We start from the raw sequence: 22,910 nt of genomic DNA on the forward strand, positions 1-22,910 counted from the left end.
CCGTCTGCAGAGCGGATCGGAGGAACACGGACAGACGGTCCGTGTTCCTCCGATCCCCCATAGGGGAGAGCGGAGATCTGACAGGGCGGTCCCTGCACAGTGTGCGGGTCCCGCCCTGTCATCTGCCTGCTCAGCTGGGGAAAGCGGAGCGATCCCCGCTGAGCAGCGGATAAACACGGGGCGGATCAACACGGATCCGTCCCGTGTGAAAGGGGCCTTAGAAAGAAGATAAAACCTTTCTTAGGTACATTAGTGATAAAAGGAAAAAATACAATGGGATCTTTAAAATGAAAACTGGGCTCCACACTTAAGGTGAGGGAGACTTGGATGTAGCAAACCATTTAAACAATTACTTCTGTTCAGTCTTAGAAACTATTTGCACTAAGAACAACAAGTTGGGGAATCAATCTGGTTCTTCTAATGAAGGTTCACTTTTAGGATTTCTGGAGACAGAGGTAGCAGAGGAACTGGCTTGGTTAAAGCTTAATAAAGCAATGGGCCCTAATGGTATTCATCCCAGAGTTCTAAGAACTTTGAGATACATAGTGTATCCAGGAAGTATTAACAGCGCTTCACTTTTTCCACATTTTGTTATGTTACAGCCTTATTCCAAAATGGATTAAATTCATTGTTTTCCTCAAAACTCTACAAACCTTACCCCATAATGACAACGTGAAAGAAGTTTGTTTGAAATCTTTGTAAATTTATTAAAAATTAAAACAATTTTTAAAAAAATCATATAATCAAAAAAAAAATCAAAAATCATGTACTTAAGTGTTCACAGCCTTTGCTCAATACTTTGTTAAAGCACCTTTGGCACCAATTAGTCTCAAGTCTTTTTGAGTGATGCTACAAGCTTGGAACACCTATTTTTGGGCAGTTTCTCCCATTCTTCTTTGCAGAAGCTCTCATGCTTCATCAGGTTGGATAGGAAGCGTTGGTGCACAGCCATTTTCAGATGTCCAGAGATGTTCAATTGGGTTTAAGTCTGGGCTCTGGCTGGGTTACTCAAGGACATTCACCGAGTTGTCCCATAGCCACCCCTTTATCTTGGCTGTGCTCTTACGGTCGTTGTCCTATTGTAAGATGAACCTTCGCCCCATTCTGAGGTCCAGAGCACTCTGGAGTAGGTTTTCATCAAGGATGTGTCTGTGCATTGCTGCATTCATCTTTTCCTTGATCCTGACTAGTCTCCCAGTTCCTGCCACTGAAAAAGATTCCCACAGCATGATGCTGCCATCACAATGCTTCACTGAAGGGATGGTATTGGCCAGGTGATGAGCGGTGCCTGGTTTCCTTCACACAATAACGCTTGCCATTCAGGTCAAAGAGTTCAATCTTTGTTTCATCAGGACAGAGCATTTCATTTCTCATGGTCTGAGGGTCCTTTAGATGCCCCTTAGGAAACTCCAGGCGGCCTGTCCTGTGTCTTTTACTGAGGAGTGGCTTCTGTCTGGCCACTCTACCATACATGCCTGATTGGTGGAGGTCATCAGAGATAGTTGTTCTGGAAGGTTCTCCTCTCTCCACAGAGAAACGCTGGAGCTCTGTCAGGGTGACCATCAGGTTCTTGGTCACCTCCCTCGCTAAGGTCCTTCTCCCCTGATCGTTCAGTTTGGCTGGGTGGCCCCCTCTAGGAAGAGTCCTTGTGGTTCCAAACGTCTTCCATTTTCAGATGCTGGATGCCACTGTGCTCACTGGGACCTTCAATGCTGCATAAATGTTTTTGTACCCATCCCCAGATCGATACAATCCTGTCTCGGAGGTCTACAGACAATTCCTTGGACTTTTTGGCTTGGTTTGTGCTCTGACATGCACTGTTACCTGTGGGACCTTATATACAGATGTGTGCCTTTCCAAATCATGTCCAATCAACTGAATTTACCCAATCGAATTGTAGAAACATTTCAAAGATGGTCAGTGGAAACAGGATGCACCTGAGTTCAATTTTGAGTGTCATGGCAAAGGCTGTGAACACTTACAATATCTCATAAAAGTGAGTACATCCCCTCAAATTTTTGTAAATATTTTATTATATCACTATCATTATTCCTCCCACTCCACGGGCTGCACAGTGGCTCATACTGTGAAGGTGAATTACCCCCTTGTGGGATGAATAATAGCGGTGAGGGCTTATGAGGCACTGTTTTCCAAGAAGCACAGAACAATTTGAAGGAGCACATTGTCACTTTATTGTTTTTTTTAATACACCAGGGTTTAAGGACGGTATATGCATATTTTTGAACCCAGTTTCACAGCAACAATATACACCAGTCGTATATGTTGGATTTTCTTGCACAGAAATGTCACTTTGAATTGCAGGTTTTGCACAGGATTGTGTTTTCGTTTGAACATGACAATATGCATTATATATAAGCGGTTAGGTAGTTTACACAGTAGGATTTTTTTGTGGATTTTTGTAAATATACAAATATTTATTTTCTGCACTTTTATTGTCACTTTTTGCACTAAATGCACCCGTGACACACACCCCTCAAGTATTTTGAGGTTGTAGGTCACCTCTTAATAAGAGCAGCGCCATACCTATCCCCTCTTTTTCACATCCCTGTCTTCCATACTGCTAACCCCTGTACCCTGCCCTACTGACCGCCTGTCTTCTGTCCAGACCCCTGCCCTACTGACCCCCTGTCTTCCATCCTGCTGAGTCCTGTTCCCTGCCCTACTTGACCCCGTTTTCTGCCCTACTGACTCCCTATCCTATATCCTGCTTATCCCTGTCCTCTGCCCTTGTGACCCCTCTTCTCTGCCATGCTGACCCCTGTACACTGCCCTGCAGACCCTTTTCTGCCATGCTGATTCCTGTCCTCCACCCACCCTGCTGACCCCTGTCTTCTGCCCTGATAACCCCTGCTCTCCATCCAGCTGACCCCAGTTTTCTGTCCTGATAACCCCTGCTCTCCACCCAGATCACCTTAAGCCCCTCCCACTGTTAAGAATTTGGCTTCACCCACATTTTGCCGCACGCGCTGCAGATCACTTCCTCCCTCAAGTGTTCCTCACTACTTCCTCAAGTTCAAAAGTTGGGAGGTGTGCTGAAACCTGTAAATACATCAAGGGGGTAAATAAAGTTCAGGAGGGCAGTAATAATGGAGCCAAGATCAAGAACACGAGGGACATGACCTCAAACTAGCAGGAGGAAAGTTTAAAACTAATCATAGAAAATATTAATGTACTGAAACAGTAGTTGATGCTTGGAATAGATTCCAGCAGCGGTAGTAAGACGGTCAACAGTAAATGGCTTCAAACATGCTTGGGACAAATAGATCTATACTCCAGACAAAAAGCTTAACGGAAAAAAAAAAAATCAAGCAAAGAAAAAAAATGGGCGGACTCCATGGACTACTCAGTGTTTTTCTGCCGTCGCTTTTCTATTTTTACCTAAATGCATTCTCTGCATTAAGGTAAGAAACCTCTTAAGTGCAGACCCCCCCCCCCCCCCCAAATACCTAAACCTGATCTTGGTCCAGAGCTGTGTACATCTGCATTAATGCTTCTCACCAGCTCAGCTGAGAGCAGTGGGAGCTGTTGGCTTCTGCTGCTACTAGTCAAAACCAGGGGGGGCTGGGCCGGGCCGAGCTGTGCTGTGTCTGAATAGGTGCAAACAGTCTGGCTCAGGAGTGAGGCAGCATGGTTGCCTCAATTGCAGGCGGTATTGCTATTGTGGGAACTCGGTGGAGAGAAGGAGCCAGGATCGCTGGCAGGGGGACCCAAGAAGAGGAGGATTGGGGCTGCTCTATGCAAAACCATTGCACAGTGCATGAAAGTATAACATGTTTATTAATTTAATGAAAAAAGGGAAGCTTTACAATCACTTTAAAGCCTAAAAACTTGGATATACATGCTTAGTTCAGCCCGCTGGCTGAACAAATCAAAAATGAACAGGTTCCTCCAACCACAAAAGGGAAGTGGATGGTGGTATCTTCACCATTGTGCTATTGTATTCTGACAGTGGGAACGCATGCATTGTCAGTATACACTGATCAGTGCTGCAGCCAATTGGTTGCAGCCACTGATCGAATTAAAGTTTTCCAACAGTCCAGTTCAACATAAGTCGATCTACCAAATGACTTTTGTCAAACAGGGAGAGCCACACGCACAAATTGAAATTCAGTCAGTCCCTGCTGAACTGGCCAAATTTTGTTCAATGCGTACCTACCTTACCACTTTGTACATTGTTGGCATGTGTGTGTACAGTGGGTTTTTTAAGCCAACCCTACACTTAGTATTTTTTTCTTCATCCAGCAGGCTGAATGAAAGAACAAGTGAGGTGGATGGAGGAATACTCCCTTGCCGGGACATGTATTCTGAAATACACTGATCAGTGGCTGCAGTGGATTGGTGGCAACATTTTCCAACATGTCCCTTTGACAGAAGTTGATCAGTAATTGACTTCTGTTGAGCAGGGATGGCCACAGACTGATTGAAATTTGTTTGGTCCCTGCTAAACCAACCAAATTTTGATCTGTGTATAGCCAGCTTAGAGTGGAAGCGGCCAATCTGCTGACAACCTAAACATTTACTGCAGCTTAGAGGCTGTGGGCTGCAGCAAAAGGGCAGCCTCCGGCAAAAAAAAACAAACAATGGCGGAGGCAAGTTACAGCACACAAGAATTTTGGTAGCATAATCAATGTGGAATAGGTTTCCTGCTAATAAATATATATTTTTATCAAGTTGTTATGGGTAAAGTTCCACTTTAAGCTGTGAAAGAAATCTGCAGTCTACTTTCTAAAAATTACATCACCACTAGTGGCATCTAAGCAGTGACTAAATTTGTCACCCAAATGTATCTTTAAATCTTTCTCTCCCTCTCGAACAATGACCCAGTATTTTTTTTTCTTTTACCTTGTTCTCGAGTGAGAAACCACTTTTTTTTATGTCCTATGATATCGTCAGGTTAGTAAAATTCTTGCAGTGACAGCCGCTGGGAGGAGGGATCACCAGATTACCCTAGATCAGTTCCTGTGGTCATAGACCTGTTCTTAGAACTGCATCTCTAAGGAGCCCTTTTCCTATACGCAGCATGTAGGCAGGCACTTGGGAGTCAAGGCATCAGCATTGTTTTGCTGAGAAAGAAATCCGTGTAAACATGTAGAGAGGGACAGGGAAGAGTTGGGAAATAAGCAGATATCTGTATAGATTAAGAAATGACTATACAGAGCATGGGTCTTCCCGCTGTCAGTCCCAGAATGGACCCATGTACCCTTTTGGATTGATAAAAGCAACAGACTAAAATGACAAAAACGGAATTTAATTGTGGATGCACAATGCTTGTAAACCAGCCTCTTAGTGTTCATAACATTTATGTAAAAGCATTGTGCACTTTTCTGTACTTTAAACATTTGTAGGCACAGGAAAGGGTACATGTATTGCAAAGATTTTATGATTATTACTACTATTATTTTACCCAGAATTATACTTTAGCATATACACCCCTTCACAGAAGACGTTTGGAAAGATAAAGAAATTACATTTCTAAAGTGGGCCCTAATCTGTGACTGAACAGCCTGGCACAGGTAGACTGCTTGGGAAATTCTGAAAATGGTGAGTATGCGGATTAATAAAATGAATCTTTGAAAGATCATTTATCGTAGTGTGATAATGAGAAAACATTTCAAATGGCCAGGTTTCCAACTTGTGCCATCTTACCATGAATTCAAATTACCTTTAAATACTTGGTATTTTAAGGTGACCGTCCCATCACAGGGCCACTTCTACACAGATGGGGGCCTGTAAAAGAAAAGGCAGCCTATTTACCCTTCCAGTACCTGTGTTTTGAAGAACTGCTTAACTGCACTTCCAAGTGTGTACTTGCCCCCCTCCCCATTTTGTTGTTCCTTTTGCTGGCTAATACTACAAACATGTCCTTGTGGCTTCAATTCCATTATATGGGAGGCAGGGTAATTAGTAGTTTTACAGAAGATTGCTAGAAGCAAGATCTTTGGTGCATCTCAAAGGAAGTGACAAGGACACTGCATTTTTGTTAGGATCATCAACTATTTCCTGCTTTTGCTGAAATGGTTCTTAGCTTGAAAAAAAGAAAATGAATGTAGCCACTATATCTAAGGACTGTAAGCTGCAGCATATCATGTTTTTGTTCTAATTTTTAGTTATCCTTAAGGATACTATTTTATTCTACACAAATGACAACTGAGTACAGTACTGTCTGTGATTCTTTTTTTATTTGCACTGCTGGGACCTTGAAGAAGGGGACATACCCCCCCCAAAAGCTTGTCCTAAAAAACTGTATGTTCGTGCAAATAAAGTATCGCGGACAGTACTTAGTTGTGTCTGTCACTGCAGACACAACTGAGTATACAGTGCACTAATACAGCTACAATCACACACGCATTCTACACAAATGTAACGCTTTGTAATGCAGGGCGATTATCTGAGGAAATTAAATTCATTACAGTTTTGCATAATACACAGTTTTTTCTTTGTGAATAAAAAAAAAAAAAATCAAACCGGATAATGATTAGATAACAAGGTGTCAATATTTTAGTTTTGACTAACATTAGGAAAGATTTAACATCAAAATCAATTCTGGATAAGTTTGACTGGTTGATTCTTTTCCTGTTCATAACACTTTATTTAACAGTAGGCTGTGATTCTACATTTCCGGTAGTACTTACAGCCATTTCTATGGTAGACTATAATTTTATTATTACAGGTACTAATATAGCACAATCAATTTACACAGTGCTTTACATTTATATTGTACATCTACATCAGTCCCTGCCCTCAAGTGATTTGCATTGATATTGTACATCCACATCAGTCCTTGCCCTCAAGGCGTTTACAATCTAAGGTCCCGAAGGCCGGCCATACATTATGCCATTTTCTTTACTTTAACCACAGGTTGAGAGAGAGAAAATTGCTCCGATCCCCCTCGCTACACTATTGTAGGGAGAGCACAGAGTCAGTCTTTTTCAAGAATATTATTTTCACCAACCTGAGTAGAACTATATATTTTTTTTTCTCTGAGTATAGTTGGGCTTCATATTTGTATCTTATGACTAAGGATTAAAACAAGAGGATGCTTCTTGCTTTCCTAAGATTCTGACTTTGTTCCAGGCACATGGCTCACTTGGTCTTTTGAGTCCAGATTAATCATTTCTTTTCAGTCCAAGATTAGCTAAAACATCAAAGCAAGATCAGCTGCAGATCTCTTCGTATCCGTTCCAAGCTGATTTTTTTCCATTGACTTGTATTGTAATGTTCTCTGTGTTGGTTGATTTAAAAGGAACTTATGGGTTTATAGTCTTTTCTTATAGTAATAGATGATGAGATTACACACATTAGCCATGACCTTAATGAATGTTGTGAGTGATTCCTGAAGATGTAAACCTGATTAATAATGGAACCATAGGCACCAGTGAGTTATCTCCTCGTATTTATTGTTTTATAAAGAACACTTGTTATTTTGGAGATAAGACAGTAAAGGTGTTTGAAAGGCAACTTACTTAAAACATGAAATTGTTTTTAGATCTGTTTAGAATTGTTTTTATTTTTAATGTAGTTATAGTAAAATAATATTAATACCCTTTATTTGAAATATGTAATTTTGAGGATTTTAATAAACTTTATTGATTACATATAGTAGTAGATTATATTTAGTAGTAGATTATATTTTTTGTTCCCAGACCTTTTGATGGAAGCCTTGCAAGCAATTTTATCAAACTAAATTCAAGGGTCAGGTTGTTAGTGGTTGTAAAGGCTGAAGCACCCCCCCCCAATACTTACCTGAGCCCCATCTTTATCCAGCTATGTGCAGCGATGTAGCTATTGGCTCCTGCTGCTGTCAATCATGGCCTGTGAGGAAGGAGTGGGGGGCAGGGGCAAACCATGCTCTGTGTGTCTTATTGACACACAGAGGAGGCTCGGGAGTGAGCATGCACAAGTGCCCCCATAGTAAGTGCCTTGCTATGGGGAAACTCGGCAAGGGGGAGGGGCAAGGAGCATCAGTAGGAGACCCGAGAAGAGGAGGATTGGGGCTGTTCTGTGCAAAACCACTGCATAAAGCAAGTAAATAAAAAATATTTATTGTTTTTAAAAACAAAAACGTAAGCTTTAAGCCAGCCATGCATGGATCGAATTTCAGCCAGTTCAGAAGGGACTAGCTGAATTTCGATCCATGTATGGACTAGCTGGTTATACTCAAGTCAATCTGTGTACAACCAGCCTGTCGGGTTTTTGCTGAACGATCAGTACCACCAGCTAGAGCCAGCAACACTGATCATTGTGATTTGCTGGCTGGCAAGACTCTCCACCGGCAGAATACAATACCTCGGGGAGTAATTCCCCCATCCACATCGAATGTGTGGCTGGGAGAGTCAGTCCGTTTTTTTTTTTTTGTTTGTTTTTTTTCCATTCACCCAGCTGGTTGAACAAAAAAAAACAAAAAAAAATTGTTTATGGCCTGCCTTACTTTTAATCATACTATTCAGTCTGCTCTGTATAAGGAAAGCATTGCAGCAATGAACCTCCTGCTGTAGTAGTATCATGTAAGTTGACTTGACACTCCATTCAGTTCTGGTAAAGGTAGTGAGCTAATCACAGGAGCTAAGCAGGGAATTAGACTTCTGGGGCGCTCCTAACTGTTTGCAGAAAACCAACACTGTAATCCTTTTTTGCAAATCTAGAAAAATCACAGCTGCTGATTGAAATAGAAAATTAATTTGTAGTAATAATAAATTACAAATTGCTATTTCAGAAATGATTATATTATTTGTGAAAGTGGAGTTTTTCTGAACAGAGAAACTGCCATATGTACACGATGGAGGCAACAGTGTTGCGAGCAGGACTTGTATGCAGCCAGTTGGTGTTCTAAGAGCCAGTAATATCACTGATGACCTAGTTGTTTCTATTCACATTAACATTTTTCTATTCAGTTTTAGCAAATTGATAAGATGTCTTATGATATTTTAACAGGTAATAAACACTTGGGAGAAGTCAGCGTCTCTTCTGGTGGTATGGCCCCCTTAGAAAAGTCCTGCTCCTAATTCAGAATTTGTTGCTGTGTCTGTGACAATAGAATTATTGCCAGTTTATAGATAAGGAAACCTATGAGGATTTTAGGACCAATTCTAAGTTGGCATACAGAGACAGGCTTGAGGTATCAGAGTGAGGCTGAAGGTTTCTTTTTTTTTTGCTAAACTTCAGGTTTAGGGCTTTGATTTTACCAGAACACCTGGTTCCTTCTTTATCATTGACTCCCCCAGTTCTACTCCTCCTAAATGTATGTTTCTTTATCGTACATCATGGGACACAGAGCCTTAAGTAATTACTTATTGGGTTATAGGCCACCTTCAGGTAATGGACACTGGTTATACCCAATCCAGGAAGTTCACTCCCTATATAACCCTCCTCCTTCCAGGAGCACATCAGTTTTTTCGCCAGTGTCTAAGGTGTTGGTCACGAGTGAAGATATGCTCTGAGGAGCTCCACTGGAGGGATCCATGCTGGATTTAAATAGCCTCCATAAAGACCAGATCCATCCAAATTGCCTCTAAGGCCTAAAAGGATGGTACCTGGGGCCTCATATCCGAAGTACAAGGTTTTCCCTGTAACGCCTCCATTTGTAGAGCTGGACCCCAGGAACTCAGGGCTTTGGTCTTGCTACATTACCTTGCTTTCCTGGTGGGGTGCTTTACAGGTCCAAGGGAGTTGGAACCCCGGTATCTAGGAACCTGGTCCTTAAAGGTTTGCTAAACGCAGCCCGCTGTGATGGGTGAAGGTTGGATTGTCTGGTTATTCAGCAAATCCTGCGGCGGGGATAAGGTGAGGGAAGAAACTTGGGTATTAAAAACACCTATGTATTCTTCTATTAGGGAAAAAATGTTGTCATGCCTTAAATCTCCACTAGAGGGAGTCTATGCACATACCTTACTCTGTTGTCTTCACTGTAAAGCTCAGTCTGTGTGTGGTTGCAGCAGCGTGTGCAGGGTTATTTTTTCAAGGTAACAAAAATCTGCAAAATCTTTTCTTTCTCCCTCTGACCAGAGGGTTAGGGGGACATCAGCGCTGTACCCCCTTTACATTTCCCCCCCCCCACAGCGGGAGGTGCGGAGGTCCCGCTAATACCGCTAAATTTATTACTGTTGGCTGATTTTGCTGCTGTTTGTGCCTGCTGCTGATCGGGTCTCAGGGGGCAGAATTTTTTCTCGGAGGGGTCGGGGCCTAAGCACGGTGCCGTGAACGTCCACGAGGATGCACGGCAGGCTAAAACAGATAAAGCTACAGCTGTGACAGTTTCTCCTCGGCTGACAAGGAGGAAACAAGCAGCCTGCAGCACAGGGACACAGGAGCTGTGGGACATGCATGGGTTGCAAACTGACATTCCTGATAGAGGAAGGACACCTTTTTCCCAGCACTAGGCGGAACTTTTTCAGCGATTAAGTGCAATTTGTATAGTGCCTCTGTTTTTGTATTTAGGACTATGCCAACCAAAAAAAAAAAAAGTTTCACCCCCCAGGCGTTAGGATCTCGAGTCGCATTTCCACGCTGTCATCCTCGCCTGAATTACTGGTTATGGCAAACCAGGGTGAGCCATTGGAACAAATTGATGGTGCAACTGCTTCTCACATCTCAGCCCCTGTATACATGACTGAAGATATCCTTTCCTCCTCCCTGAAGGATTTGGAAGAAAGATTAGCGGCTTTAAGCCCATAATCCATTCAAATGGATAGGAAGCGTGCTAGATCCCCCTCCCCCTCTGCGGAAGAAACAACGGTTGATGAACCTTTTTCAGCCTCTCAATCTGAGAAATTGCTGATACGGAGATGGTTCGCTCCACTTTCATGCTACCCCTAACGGAGTCTCCTGAAAGCTCAGTTTCTTCCTTGGCTTCCTTAAAACCTTCTCAACCTTTGAATGCATTTCCTGCATATGCATTACTAGAACAACTTATTTTTGCTGAATGGGATCACCCAGATAAGCATTTTCTCCCTCCTAAGATTTTCAATTCTCTCCCCTGGAGGAGAAATTCTTCAAAAGATGGAAAATACCAGCAGTTGACGCTGTGATTTCCAATGTGAATAAAGGCCTAACTTGTCCGGTAGACAATGCACAAATGCTTAAGGATCCAGCAGATAAAAAGTTGGAATCTCTGTTAAAATCTACTTTTTCCATGGCAGGTGCCACTACTCAGCCTGCAGTCGCTGCAATAGGCGTCTGTCAATCCCTAAAGGACCAACTTAAACAGGCCCTTAGAGAGCTTCCTGCACAACAAGCTTGGGATTTGGCTGAACTACCAAAAGCATTATGCTTTGCCATAGATGCCATTAAAGATTCTATTCACCAGGCGTCCCGCCTTATGGTTATGCTTGTGCATATGCGTAGAATCCTGTGTTAAAAAAATTGGTCAGCTGAAGCACCATGTAAAAACTTCCTAACTGTGTTTACTTTTAATGGGGAGCGACTATTTGGGGAAGACTTGGACAAATATATCCAAACAATTTCTAGTGGGAAAAGGACTCTTGTGCCTGTCAAAAGAAACTATAAACGTCCTTCATTTAAACTGGCTCTTTTCCCTGTGCCAGGGGCTTCCGCCTCTAGGCAGTGGTGATGACCTCTGCCGTCAGACTCTAGAGGAAAATCTCAGGGTCAGAGCCAGGCTCAAAAGAAGTTCTGGGGTCAAAAATCTGCAAAGCAGAATCCTAAAGCCTCATCATGAAGAGGCAACCCCCCTCACCAAGGTGGGGGGGAAGACTTATGCCGTTTTCAGAAGTCTGGAAAGAGGAAATTCAGGACAGATGGGTCATCTCCACGGTAACGCTGAGGTACAAGCTGGAATTTTGGGACTTTCCACCGTCTCGCTTCCTGAGGTCAAGCGTTCCCAAAGATCCAGAGAAAAGACCAATTCTGTTTCAGGCACTAGACCGATTAATATCTCAAGGGGTGATCATACAGATCCCCACAAAAGAGCAAGGTCTGGGGTTTTATTCAAATCTCTTTATGGTACCAAAACCAAATGGGGATGTCGGACCCATTCTAGATCTAAAAAATTTAAATCAGTTCCTGAAGATCTGCTCCTTTCGCATGGAGACGATCAGGTCAGTATTTTCTATCATTCTAGGAGGAGAACTTCTGGCATCAGTTGACATCAGGGATGCATATCTGCATGTCTCTATATTTCCCGCTCACCAAAAGTTTCGCGTTAGAATAGCAGCATTTTCAGTTTGTAGCCCTGCCCTTTGGGCTAGCCACAACACCCGGGTGTTCACAAAAGTGCTGGCCCCACCTCTAGCCAGGTTAAGGGCACAGGGCATAACCGTAGTAGAGTACCTAGATGATCTATTACTAATAGATCAGTCGGTGGCTCGTTTGGAGCAAAGCGTACGCACTACAACCAGCTATCTGAAAAGTTTGGGTTGGATTCTCAACCTAGAGAAATCTTCCTTAATACCGCTAAAAAGGCTGGAGTACTTGGGTCTGATCATAGACACAGCCCAGGAAAAGGTGTTCTTGCCTCAGGCAAAGATCAACTCCATAAGAGAGCTGGTCCGGATGGTCAGGTCAAATGGCGATCCCTCCATTCGCCTTTGCATGAGGTTGCTAGGAACCAGGGTGGCTTCATTCGAAGCAGTTCCCTATGCCCAGTTTCATTTTAAGACTGTTGCAAAACAGTATCCTGTCTGCTTGGAACAAAGCAATTCAAGCTTTAGACTTGCCAATGCAGCTGTCCACAAGAGTGTCCCAAAGCCTCACTTGGTTTCTAACCCAGAATCTGCTGAAAGAAAATCCTTCAGACCAGTCATCTGAAAAGTGGTAACGACGGATGCCAGCCTTTCAGGCTGGGGAGCAGTACTAGAAAAGACAACTGTCCAGGGACAGTGGTCAAGAACCGAAAGAACCTTGCCAATCAATATCCTAGAGATTCGGGCGGTACGTCTGGTTCTAAAGGCCTGGACTTTCAGGTTACGGGATTGTCCTGTCAGGATTCAGTCCGACAATGCCACAGCTGTGGCCTATATCAATCACCAAGGGGGCACCAAAAGTCTCTCAACGCAGAGAAGAGGTGAACCATATTCTAAACAAACCATATTCCAAACAGAAAACAATGTTCCGTGCCTATCGGCAGTCTTCATTCTGGGAGTAGAGAATTGGCAGGCGGACTACTTAAGTCACCAGCAGTTATTCCCAGGGGAATGGTCTCTTCACCCAGACATATTTCGGGCTGTTTGCCAAAAATGGGGGACTCCGGATGTGGATCTTCTAGCGTCCAGGTTCTCAAATGAAGTTTGTGAACTTTGTGGCCAAAACAAGGGATCCACTCGCATGTGGAACGGATGCTTTGGTGATCAGGTCTCACTGATCTATGCATTTCCCCCTATTCAGTTGCTGCCTCAACTTCTTTGCAGGATCAAGCTGGAAACAAAGCCGGTAATTCTGGTGGCACCAGCATGGCCCAGAAGGTCATGGTATGCAGAAATCGTAAAGATGGCAGTGGAGGGCCCATGGTCCCTCCCACTACGGACAGATCTGCTCTCACAGGTACCAATATTCCATCCTTCCTTACGGTCTCTAAATTTAACGGCTTGGCTATTAAAACCCACATTCTGAAGAAACGTGAGATTTCCAGGTCAGTTATCTCTACCCTGATTAATGCTTTCAGAACTATATATTATAGAGTCTGGAGGGCTTATGTTTCCTTGTGTGAATCCAAGGGTTCGCACCCTCAGAGATATATCATAGGCAGAATTCTTGCCTCCCTACAATTAAGGGTGGAAATGAAATTGGCCTTGAGTACTATTAAAGGCCAAGTTTCAGCTTATCGGTCTTATTTCAAAAGACCACTTGCTACTCATTCTTTGGTCCGGGGTTTTATACAAGGGGTGACGGGGCTTAATACGCCCGTCAAACCTCCCTTGAACCCTTGGGACTTGAACTTGGTTTTGTCTGTGTTACAAAAACAGGCATTTGAACCAATACAACATATTCCCCTAGTCCTTCTGACAAAAGAAGTTGGTATTTTTGGTTGTTATATCCTCAGCAAGAGGGTTTTGGAATTGGCTGCTCTTTCTTGTAAAGAGCCATATTTGATTTGTCATGAGGACAGAGTGGTGTTACGCCCTCGTCCAGACTTTTTGGCAAAAGTGGTTTCAGGTTTTCACCTGAACCAAGATATTGTCCAGCCATCGTTTTTTCCAAAACCATGTTCCAGGGAAGAAAAGTCACTACATTGTCTTGATGTGGTGAGAGCAGTGAAAATCTATTTAAAGGCAACTGCTCAGAATCGTAAGTGATGTCTCATTTATTCTGTCAGAGGGTCCTAAGAAAGGACAGGCAGCCTCGAAATCCACTGTCACTAAGTGATAATTTTGACGCCTCTGATGATATCCACATAGGATGAAACATGTCATGCTGGTCGATGCAAGTACGCTGTGAGCTGCGGATTATTCTCTTTCTGTGATGTTCATTTTTTACCTGTAAGTATACTACAATAAAAACGTGTGTTTTTTACCTTTCCAGGCTTCACTAATGCTTTCTTCCTACTGGGTTTTATCCTGCTGGTGATTGCACACATTATCCATCTTCTTATGTGAGTCCTGATGTCCTTTTGATATGTGACGACCTGACTGTTTCCATGACCTGCCTGTCAATGATGGAGTGTGCCATTCGGATCTACTGTTAACCCTTTGCATCATATGATTACATCGCTTGTTTTCATATCTTTCTGGTAAGCAGATTGATAGCACATGGGTGTGGTGTGCCTTTCCTTTGCACACTGAAGTTTGGTGGAGGCTTTACGTCATCTTTACTCATTGATTTTCTATGGACTATCATATTTATTTGTAAGTTTGTTTCACCTAAGCGCTGCATTTTGACTTTTTATATTTGTGTTTGATGAAATCAACAAACTATGTTGGCTGCTCTTATTGTTCTTTTTAGTTAGCTCAGATATTTGTTCACCTGTTTTTCCAAGTGATAATTCAAACTTATGATTTAAGGGTAAGATTCCCCCTTTTCAAGTTAAGGCGCACTCTACCAGGGCAGTTAGTGCTTCTTGGGCAGTGCGTCATCAGGCCTCCATGGCTCAGATCTGTAATGCCCCGTACACACGGTCGGATTTTCCGACGGAAAATGTGTGATAGGACCTTGTTGTCGGAAATTCCGACCGTGTGTAGGCTCCATCACACATTTTTCATCGGATTTTCCGACACACAAAGTTTGAGAGCAGGATATAAAATTTTCCGACAACAAAATCCGTTGTCGGAAATTCCGATTGTGTGTACACAAATCCGACGGACAAAGTGCCACGCATGCTCAGAATAAATAAAGAGATGAAAGCTATTGGCCACTGCCCCGTTTATAGTCCCGACATACGTGTTTTACGTCACCGCGATTAGAACGATCGGATTTTCCGCCAACTTTGTGTGACCGTGTGTATGCAAGACAAGTTTGAGCCAACATCCGTCAGAAAAAATCCTAGGATTTTGTTGTCGGAATGTCCGAACAAAGTCCGACCGTGTGTACGGGGCATAAGGCTGCAACTTTGTCTTCAGTGCATACATTCACAAAATTGTATCGGTTGGATGTAAGGCGGTATGAGGATATTGTCTTTGGGCGCAATGTACTGCAGGCAGCAGTATAGATCCTCAAGTGTGGGGGTACCCTTCGGGTTGTGTCTCCCTCCCCTTAAGTAGCATTGCTATGGGACGTCCCATTAAGTAATTCTTAAGGCGCTGTGTCCCATGATGTACAATAAAGAAAATTAGGATTTTTATAACAGCTTACCTGTAAAATCCTTTTCTTGGAGTACATCATGGGACACAGAGGTCCCTCCCATCTTTTTTGGGATTTAAGTATATTGCTTTGCTACAAAAACGGATGTGCTCCTGGAAGGAGGAGGGGTTATATAGAGGGTGAACCTGGATTGGGTATAACCAGTGTCCATCACCTGAAGGTGGCCTATAACTCATTAAGTAATTAGAGCTCTGTGTCCCATGATGTACTCCAAGAAAAGGATTTTACAGGTAAGCTGTTATTAAAATCCTATTTTCAGCCCCCCAAGTATATCATTTTACATTTATTAATAATAAACCTCATTTGCCACATATCTGAATGTTTTGTATTCTTTACAGGAGTGACCAGCTGAATGTAGGGGACTACATTAAATGTGTAAACGGCATCAACCTTACCAAGTTTCGTCATGATGAGATTATCAGCCTCTTGAAGAACGTTGGCGAGCGCGTGGTTCTGGAAGTAGAGTATGAGCTGCCTCCAGTCTGTAAGTAACACACATCATAATGAACATAGCACAGAACATGAGCTGAAATCAATATTGAGTCTGAAACTTGCTTGCAAGTCAATCTATCAGATTCTACTCCTGCTGATATATGTATCTTTAGCTGTTTGGATAGCATGGGAAGTAATTACTAGATGTTGTGTTTTGACCTTATTCATCTTCTGATTAAGGCCTAGAATAGCATTTACCTTATCAGTTGTTTTACAAGTCTTATTTGCAGCATTGGTGATAAAGTCTACTAATTAATTCTATGAATCTGAGTGGCCTTGGTGTATTCCCTAGTTGTTATGTTTTATTTGATCTATTGTTTTATGTGTATAGAATGCTGCTGGAATTTAGTATTTATCAGTATTTATTTTAAAGCTCTGTTTTCTATGTGTCAAATAAACACTGCTCATGATCAATCAGCTGACTGCTAGTGTTTAACACTTTCATGTCCAGTAGTCGACAACCTTCATGAGCAAATCCAACTTTGCAGTTTCAGTACACATTGGTGTACTCCATGACTTTGTAATTGCTTTCCATGCCAAAACAATAAAAATTTCCCTGGGTATATTTTATAAAAAGCATTGAAATGGATAAAAATGCAATTCTAGTTGTTTTCATGTGTTATGTATATATACTGTATAATGTGTGTATGTGTGTGTGTGTGTGTGTGTGTGTGTATATATATATATATATATATCACACACACTTGCTTACATATTTTTCCAAAATGATTTACTTCTATATTCTGAATATTAGGACCCCAACATACAGTGAGGAGGGAAAAAAGTATTTGATCCCCTGCTGACTTTGTATGTTTGCCCACTGAGAAAGAAATGATCAGTCTATAATTTTAATAGGTTTATTTTAACAGCGACACACAGCATAACAACAAAAAATCCAGAAAAACGCATTTCAAAAAAGTTATAAATTGATTTGCATTTTAATGAGTGAACTAAGTATTTGATCCCTTCGCAAAACATGACTTAGTATTTGGTGGAAAAACCCTTGTTGACAATCATAGAGGTCAGACATTTCTTGTAGTTGGTCACCTGGTTTTCACACATCTCAGGAGGGATTTTGTACCACTCCTCTTTGCAGATTCTCTCCAAGTCATTAAGGTTTTGAGTCTGATGTTTGGTAGCACGAACCTTCAGCTCCCTCCACATATTTTCTATGAAATTAGCCACTCCTGACCGGGCCTATTTTTCAGACTTGGTGTTTACAAGTTAAAATCATTTTTTTTGCTAGAAAAGTACTCTGTTTTATATATATATATATATATATATAGATATATATAGATATATATCTATATATATATAGATATATATAGATATATATCTATATATATATATATATATATCAAACATCCCTTGTAAATTTTCCCTTTAAGACCATTGGGCGGAAGTGACATTTGACGTCGCTTCAGCCATCCAATGGTGTGGAGCTGAGTGGGGGCCATCTTTCCCTCATTCGGCATCCAGCCTGTGAGGGGCGAGGACCCGATCCTCTCCGCCGCTACCGACGGCTCCAGTAAGCGGCAGAGATGCCCAGAGCACGGCAAGAGGGGGGGCCCTCTCCCGCCCCTGATAAAAAGGATCTTGCAGCGGATTCGCAGCTGAGACCACTTTTATCTGAAAGCAGACCGCCTGCTTTTGAAGAGGATAACACCGGTATTCCCCTTTAAACAGCCGGCGTACAACTGCGGCGGATGGTCCATAAGTGGTTAAGGTCTGGAGACTGGCTAGGCCACTCTAGGACCTTAATGTGCTTCTTCTTGAGCCACTCCTTTATTGCCTTGGCTGTGTGTTTTGGGTCATTGTCATGCTGGAATGCTCAGCCACTACCCATTTTCAATGCCCTGGCTGAGGGAAGGAGGTTCTCGCCCAAGATTTTATGGTGCATGGCCCCATCCATCGTCCCTTTGATGCGATAAAGTTGTCCTGTCCCCTTAGCAGAAAAATACCCCCAAAGCATAATGTTTCAACCTCCATGTTTGACGGTGGGGATGGTGTTCTTGGGGTCATAGGCAGCATTCTTCCTCCTCCAAACACGGCGAGCTTGATGTTGGTCTCATCTGACCACAACACTTTCACCCAGTTCACCTCTGAATCATTCAGATGTTCATTAGCAAACTTCAGATGGGATTGTACAAGTGCTTTCTTGAGCAGCAGGGGGGCCTTGCGGGCACTCCAGGATTTCATCCTTCTTGGCCAGTGTGTTACCAATTGTTTTCTTGGTGACTATGATCCCAGCTGCCTTGAAATCCTTGACAAGAGTCTTCTGTGTTCTGGGCTGATTCCTCATCATTCTCATCATCATTGAAACTCCACGAGGTGAGATCTGCATGGAGCCCCAAACTGAGGAAGATTGACAGTTATTTTGTGTTTCTTCCATTTGCTTATAATCGCACCAACTGTTGTCACCCTCTCAACAAGCTACTTAGCGATGGTCTTGTAGCCCATTCCAGCCTTGTGTAGGTCTACAATCTTGTCCCTGACATACTTGGACAGCTCTTTGTTCTTGGCCATGGTGGTGAGATTGGAATCTGATTGCTTCTGTGGGGATGTGTCTTTTATACAGGTAACAAGCTCGGGTTTCCCTGCGAAGATAAAAATCCATTGTTCAGCAATTCTGCTCCGTTGTTGCTGTGGATCAGCTGACCAGGAAGAGGGGGGAAGTGCAATGAGGAGGGGTGGAGCATTTGTGTTCAGAATGGAACACATCTGCAAATCAGATGCGTCCCCATTGAAGATTATGTGCCTGCAATTCTCTCTACACTGCCTAGAAAATGCTCCTTTTTTTGTGCAATGCAGACTGTGGATGCAACGCACATATGTGAAAAGAACAGATTTTCAAATATTCTGCAAATTGGATGCAGTGAAAGCCGCATCCAATTTGCATATGTGTGAACCCAGCCTTAAGGGAGTGCTCCTAATCTCAGCTTGTTACCTGTATAGAAGACACCTGGGAGCCAGAAATCTTGCTGACTGATAGGGGATCAAATACTTATTTCACTCATTAAAGTGCAAATCAATTTTTTACTTTTTTTAAAAATGCGTTTTCTGGATATATTTGTTCTGTCTCTCGCTGTTGAAATAAACCTACTATTGAAATTATAGACTGATCATTTCTTTGTCAATGGGCAAACGTACAAATCAGCAGGGGATCAAATACTTTTTTCCCTCACTGTATATATCATTTAATTATGGGGATGGCCTGATAAAGAAAATAAATGTACAGTTGTTAGGTGGGGGCCGAATAGGGTTGGGTTTAAGGGATCGTTTACAAGTGGAGTAAGAGATAGTCAGACAGATTGGGGTACTGGGTTCCAAAGGATGGGAGAGGCTATGGAGAAGTCCTGGAGGCGAGCATGGGTGGAGGTGACGAGAGATAGAAAGCAGGGGGTCTTGGAGGAGCAAAGAGAACAATTTAGTTGGTAATTTGAGACCAGGTTAGTGATTCTGGGGGCATAGCTGTGGATGGCTTTATAAGTTGTTGTTAGTATCTTGATTTCAATTGGGTGAGCGGCTCAACGAGGCTCCCACCGGTGTGTGTGTGTGTGTGTGTGTGTGTGTGTGTATATATGTATGTATGTGTATATATATATATATATATATATATATATATATATATATATATATATATATATATATATATATATATATATATATTATACTGTGCACAAAGACTTCCTTAGTACACCAGCTCCTTATAAAAATCTTTGACGTTATACTGGTGCGCAGTCATGTTGGAACAGGAAGGGGCCATCCCCAAACTGTTCCCACAGAGTTGGGAGCATGAAATTGTCCAACATGGCTTGAAATGCTGACGCCGTTAGAGTTCCCTAACTGGAACTAAGGGGGCTAGCCCAACCCCTGAAAAGCAACCCCACACCATAACTCCCCCTCCACCAAATGATTTGGACCAGTGCACAAAGCAATGTCCATAAAGATATGGATGAACACGTTTGGGGTGGAAGAATTCGACTGGCCTGCACAGAGTCCTGAACTCAACCCGATAAATGCCTTTAGGATGAATTAGAGCGGAGACTGTGAGCCACACCTTCTCGTCCAACATCAGTGCCTGACCTCACAAATGCTCTTCTAGAAGAGTGGTCAAACATTCCCAGAAGCGTTGAAGCTGTTATAGCTGCAAACAGTGGGCCAACTTAATATTGAACCCTATAGACTAAGACTGGGATGCCTTTAAAGTTCATGTGCGTGTAAAGGCAGGCGTCGCAATACTTTTGACATTATAGTGTATGTCACTTTGAACAAGGATTTCATCCCTTTGTTTCAAAGGTGCCATCATACTTGAATAATTCTTTGGTACTACAGACTGTTCGATCACTTCTAGCATCATCTAACTCTATGCTAGCAACATGGAATATCAGTCTATACACAGTAATATTGCAACCAAGACATTGATGGACTCCAGTGTACCTCCATCTTTTACGAATATTTCCATTTATCGGTTTGAAGAAATTATTTGTCTTTCAGTTTTGAAGTCGGGTGTCTTGTTAGTTAACCACTTGCAGCCCGCCCACCATCAAATGACTGCGGCTCTTGATCTGGGACATCGTCATATGAAGGTGCCCAGATTAGCCACGATCGTAGGCACTGTGTGTTCCTGGAACACAGTGCGACCCCCCCGATCTTGGCAAACCCCGATCTCAGCAAAGAGCAGCTTGCTATGGGGGGCACCTGAGCTGAGTCATTGCTCCCTGTGTCCATTCAGACATGGAGCCCCGACCTGGCCCTACCCCCTCTCTTCCCTGATTGACTAGCTGACTTTGACAGCAGCAGGAGCCAATGGCACCGCTGCAGTGTCTCAGCCAATCAGGAAGGAGAACATCGGATGCCTGAGATACTTATGGACATCGCTGGACAGTGAGGGACCTCAGGTAAGTGTTGGGGGGGCTGCTGCACACAGAAGGCTTTTTATCTTTATGCATAAGGATAAAAAAAACCTTCTGCCTTTACAACCCCTTTAAGGAGTATGCATAGCTGCTTGTCTTCATTGTAGGGGCACTGATCGTTACACTTTAAAGTTACCTAATTCATTGATTAGAGGGATCTCATTGGCCCAAATGTTGAGGTTGAAATTGTATAACGCAAGTATACTGCTATAAAACAATTTGCAGAAATTGTACAATTTACACAAAGGGGATGCCTCAAAAACCCTTTCAACACATTGCACGTATGACCCGAAGAAGCCAATGTCCCAGGCCAGGCTATTGAGTCCTGCCGTAAATTAAGTGATTAACCACTTGCTTACTGGGCACTTCAACCCCCCTCCTGCCCAGACCAATTTTGAGCTTTCAGCACTGTCGCACTTTGAATGACAATTGCGTGGTCATACATATATAGTTACATAGTAGGTGAGGTTGAAAAAAGACACAAGTCCATCAAGTCCAACCTATGTGTGTGATTATGTGTCAGTATTACATTACATATCCCTGTATATTGCGGTCATTCAGGTGATTATCTAATAGTTTCTTGAAGCTATCAATGCTCCCCGCTGAGACCACCGCCTGTGGAAGGGAATTCCACATCCTTGCCGCTCTTACAGTAAAGAACCCTCTACGTAGTTTAAGGTTAAACCTCTTTTCTTCTAATTGTAATGAGTGGCCACGAGTCTTATTAAACTCTCTTCTGCGAAAAAGTTTTATCCCTATTGTGGGGTCACCAGTACAGTATTTGTAAATTGAAATCATATCCCCTCTCAAGCGTCTCTTCTCCAGAGAGAATAAGTTCAGTGCTCGCAACCTTTCCTCATAACTAAGATCCTCCAGACCCTTTATTAGCTTTGTTGCCCTTCTTTGTACTCGCTCCATTTCCAGTACGTCCCTCCTGAGGACTGGTGCCCAGAACTGGACAGCATACTCCAGGTGCGGGCGGACCAGAGTCTTGTAGAGCGGGAGAATTATCGTTTTATCTCTGCAGTTGATCCCCCTTTTAATGCATGCCAATATTCTGTTTGCTTTATTAGCAGCAGCTTGGCATTGCATGCCATTGCTGAGCCTATCATCCACTAGGACCCCCAGGTCCTTTTCCATCCTAGATTCCCCCAGAGGTTCTCCCCCCAGTGTATAGATTGCATTCATATTTTTGCCACCCAAATGCATTATTTTACATTTTTCTACATTGAACCTCATTTGCCATGTAGTCGCCCACCCCATTAATTTGTTCAGGTCTTTTTGCAAGATTTCCACATCCTGCGGAGAAGTTATTGCCCTGCTTATCTTAGTATCGTCTGCAAATACAGAGATTGAACTGTTTATCCCATCCTCCAGGTCGTTTATTAACAAATTAAATAGGATTGGTCCCAGCACAGAACCCTGGGGAACCCCACTACCCACCCCTGACCATTCTGAGTACTCCCCATTTATCACCACCCTCTGAACACGCCCTTGTAGCCAGTTTTCAATCCATGTACTCACCCTATGGTCCATGCCAACGCACCTTATTTTGTACAGTAAACGTTTATGGGGAACTGTGTCAAATGCTTTTGCAAAATCCAGATACACCACGTCTACGGGCCTTCCTTTATCTAGATGGCAACTCACCTCCTCATAGAAGGTTAATAGATTGGTTTGGCAAGAACGATTCTTCATGAATCCATGCTGATTACTGCTAATGATATAATTCTT

The 22,910-nt window shown here is 42.8% G+C and overlaps 1 protein-coding gene across 10 annotated transcripts in view; it reads left to right on the forward strand.

Moving 5' to 3' along the window:
- The window catches only part of GRIP1 (glutamate receptor interacting protein 1), a 900,266-nt gene that overhangs the window by 601,154 nt on the left and 276,202 nt on the right, over window positions 1-22,910 (forward strand). For all 10 annotated transcript variants that reach the window (XM_073620100.1, XM_073620096.1, XM_073620097.1 and 7 more), the window contains exon 4: window positions 16,107-16,252. In XM_073620100.1, the coding sequence (XP_073476201.1) occupies window positions 16,107-16,252 (146 nt within the window). The remainder of the gene's footprint in view (window positions 1-16,106; window positions 16,253-22,910) is intronic.

The sequence above is a fragment of the Aquarana catesbeiana genome, linkage group LG03 (genome assembly GCF_042186555.1).
Source record: "Aquarana catesbeiana isolate 2022-GZ linkage group LG03, ASM4218655v1, whole genome shotgun sequence".
Lineage (NCBI taxonomy): Eukaryota > Metazoa > Chordata > Amphibia > Anura > Ranidae > Aquarana > Aquarana catesbeiana.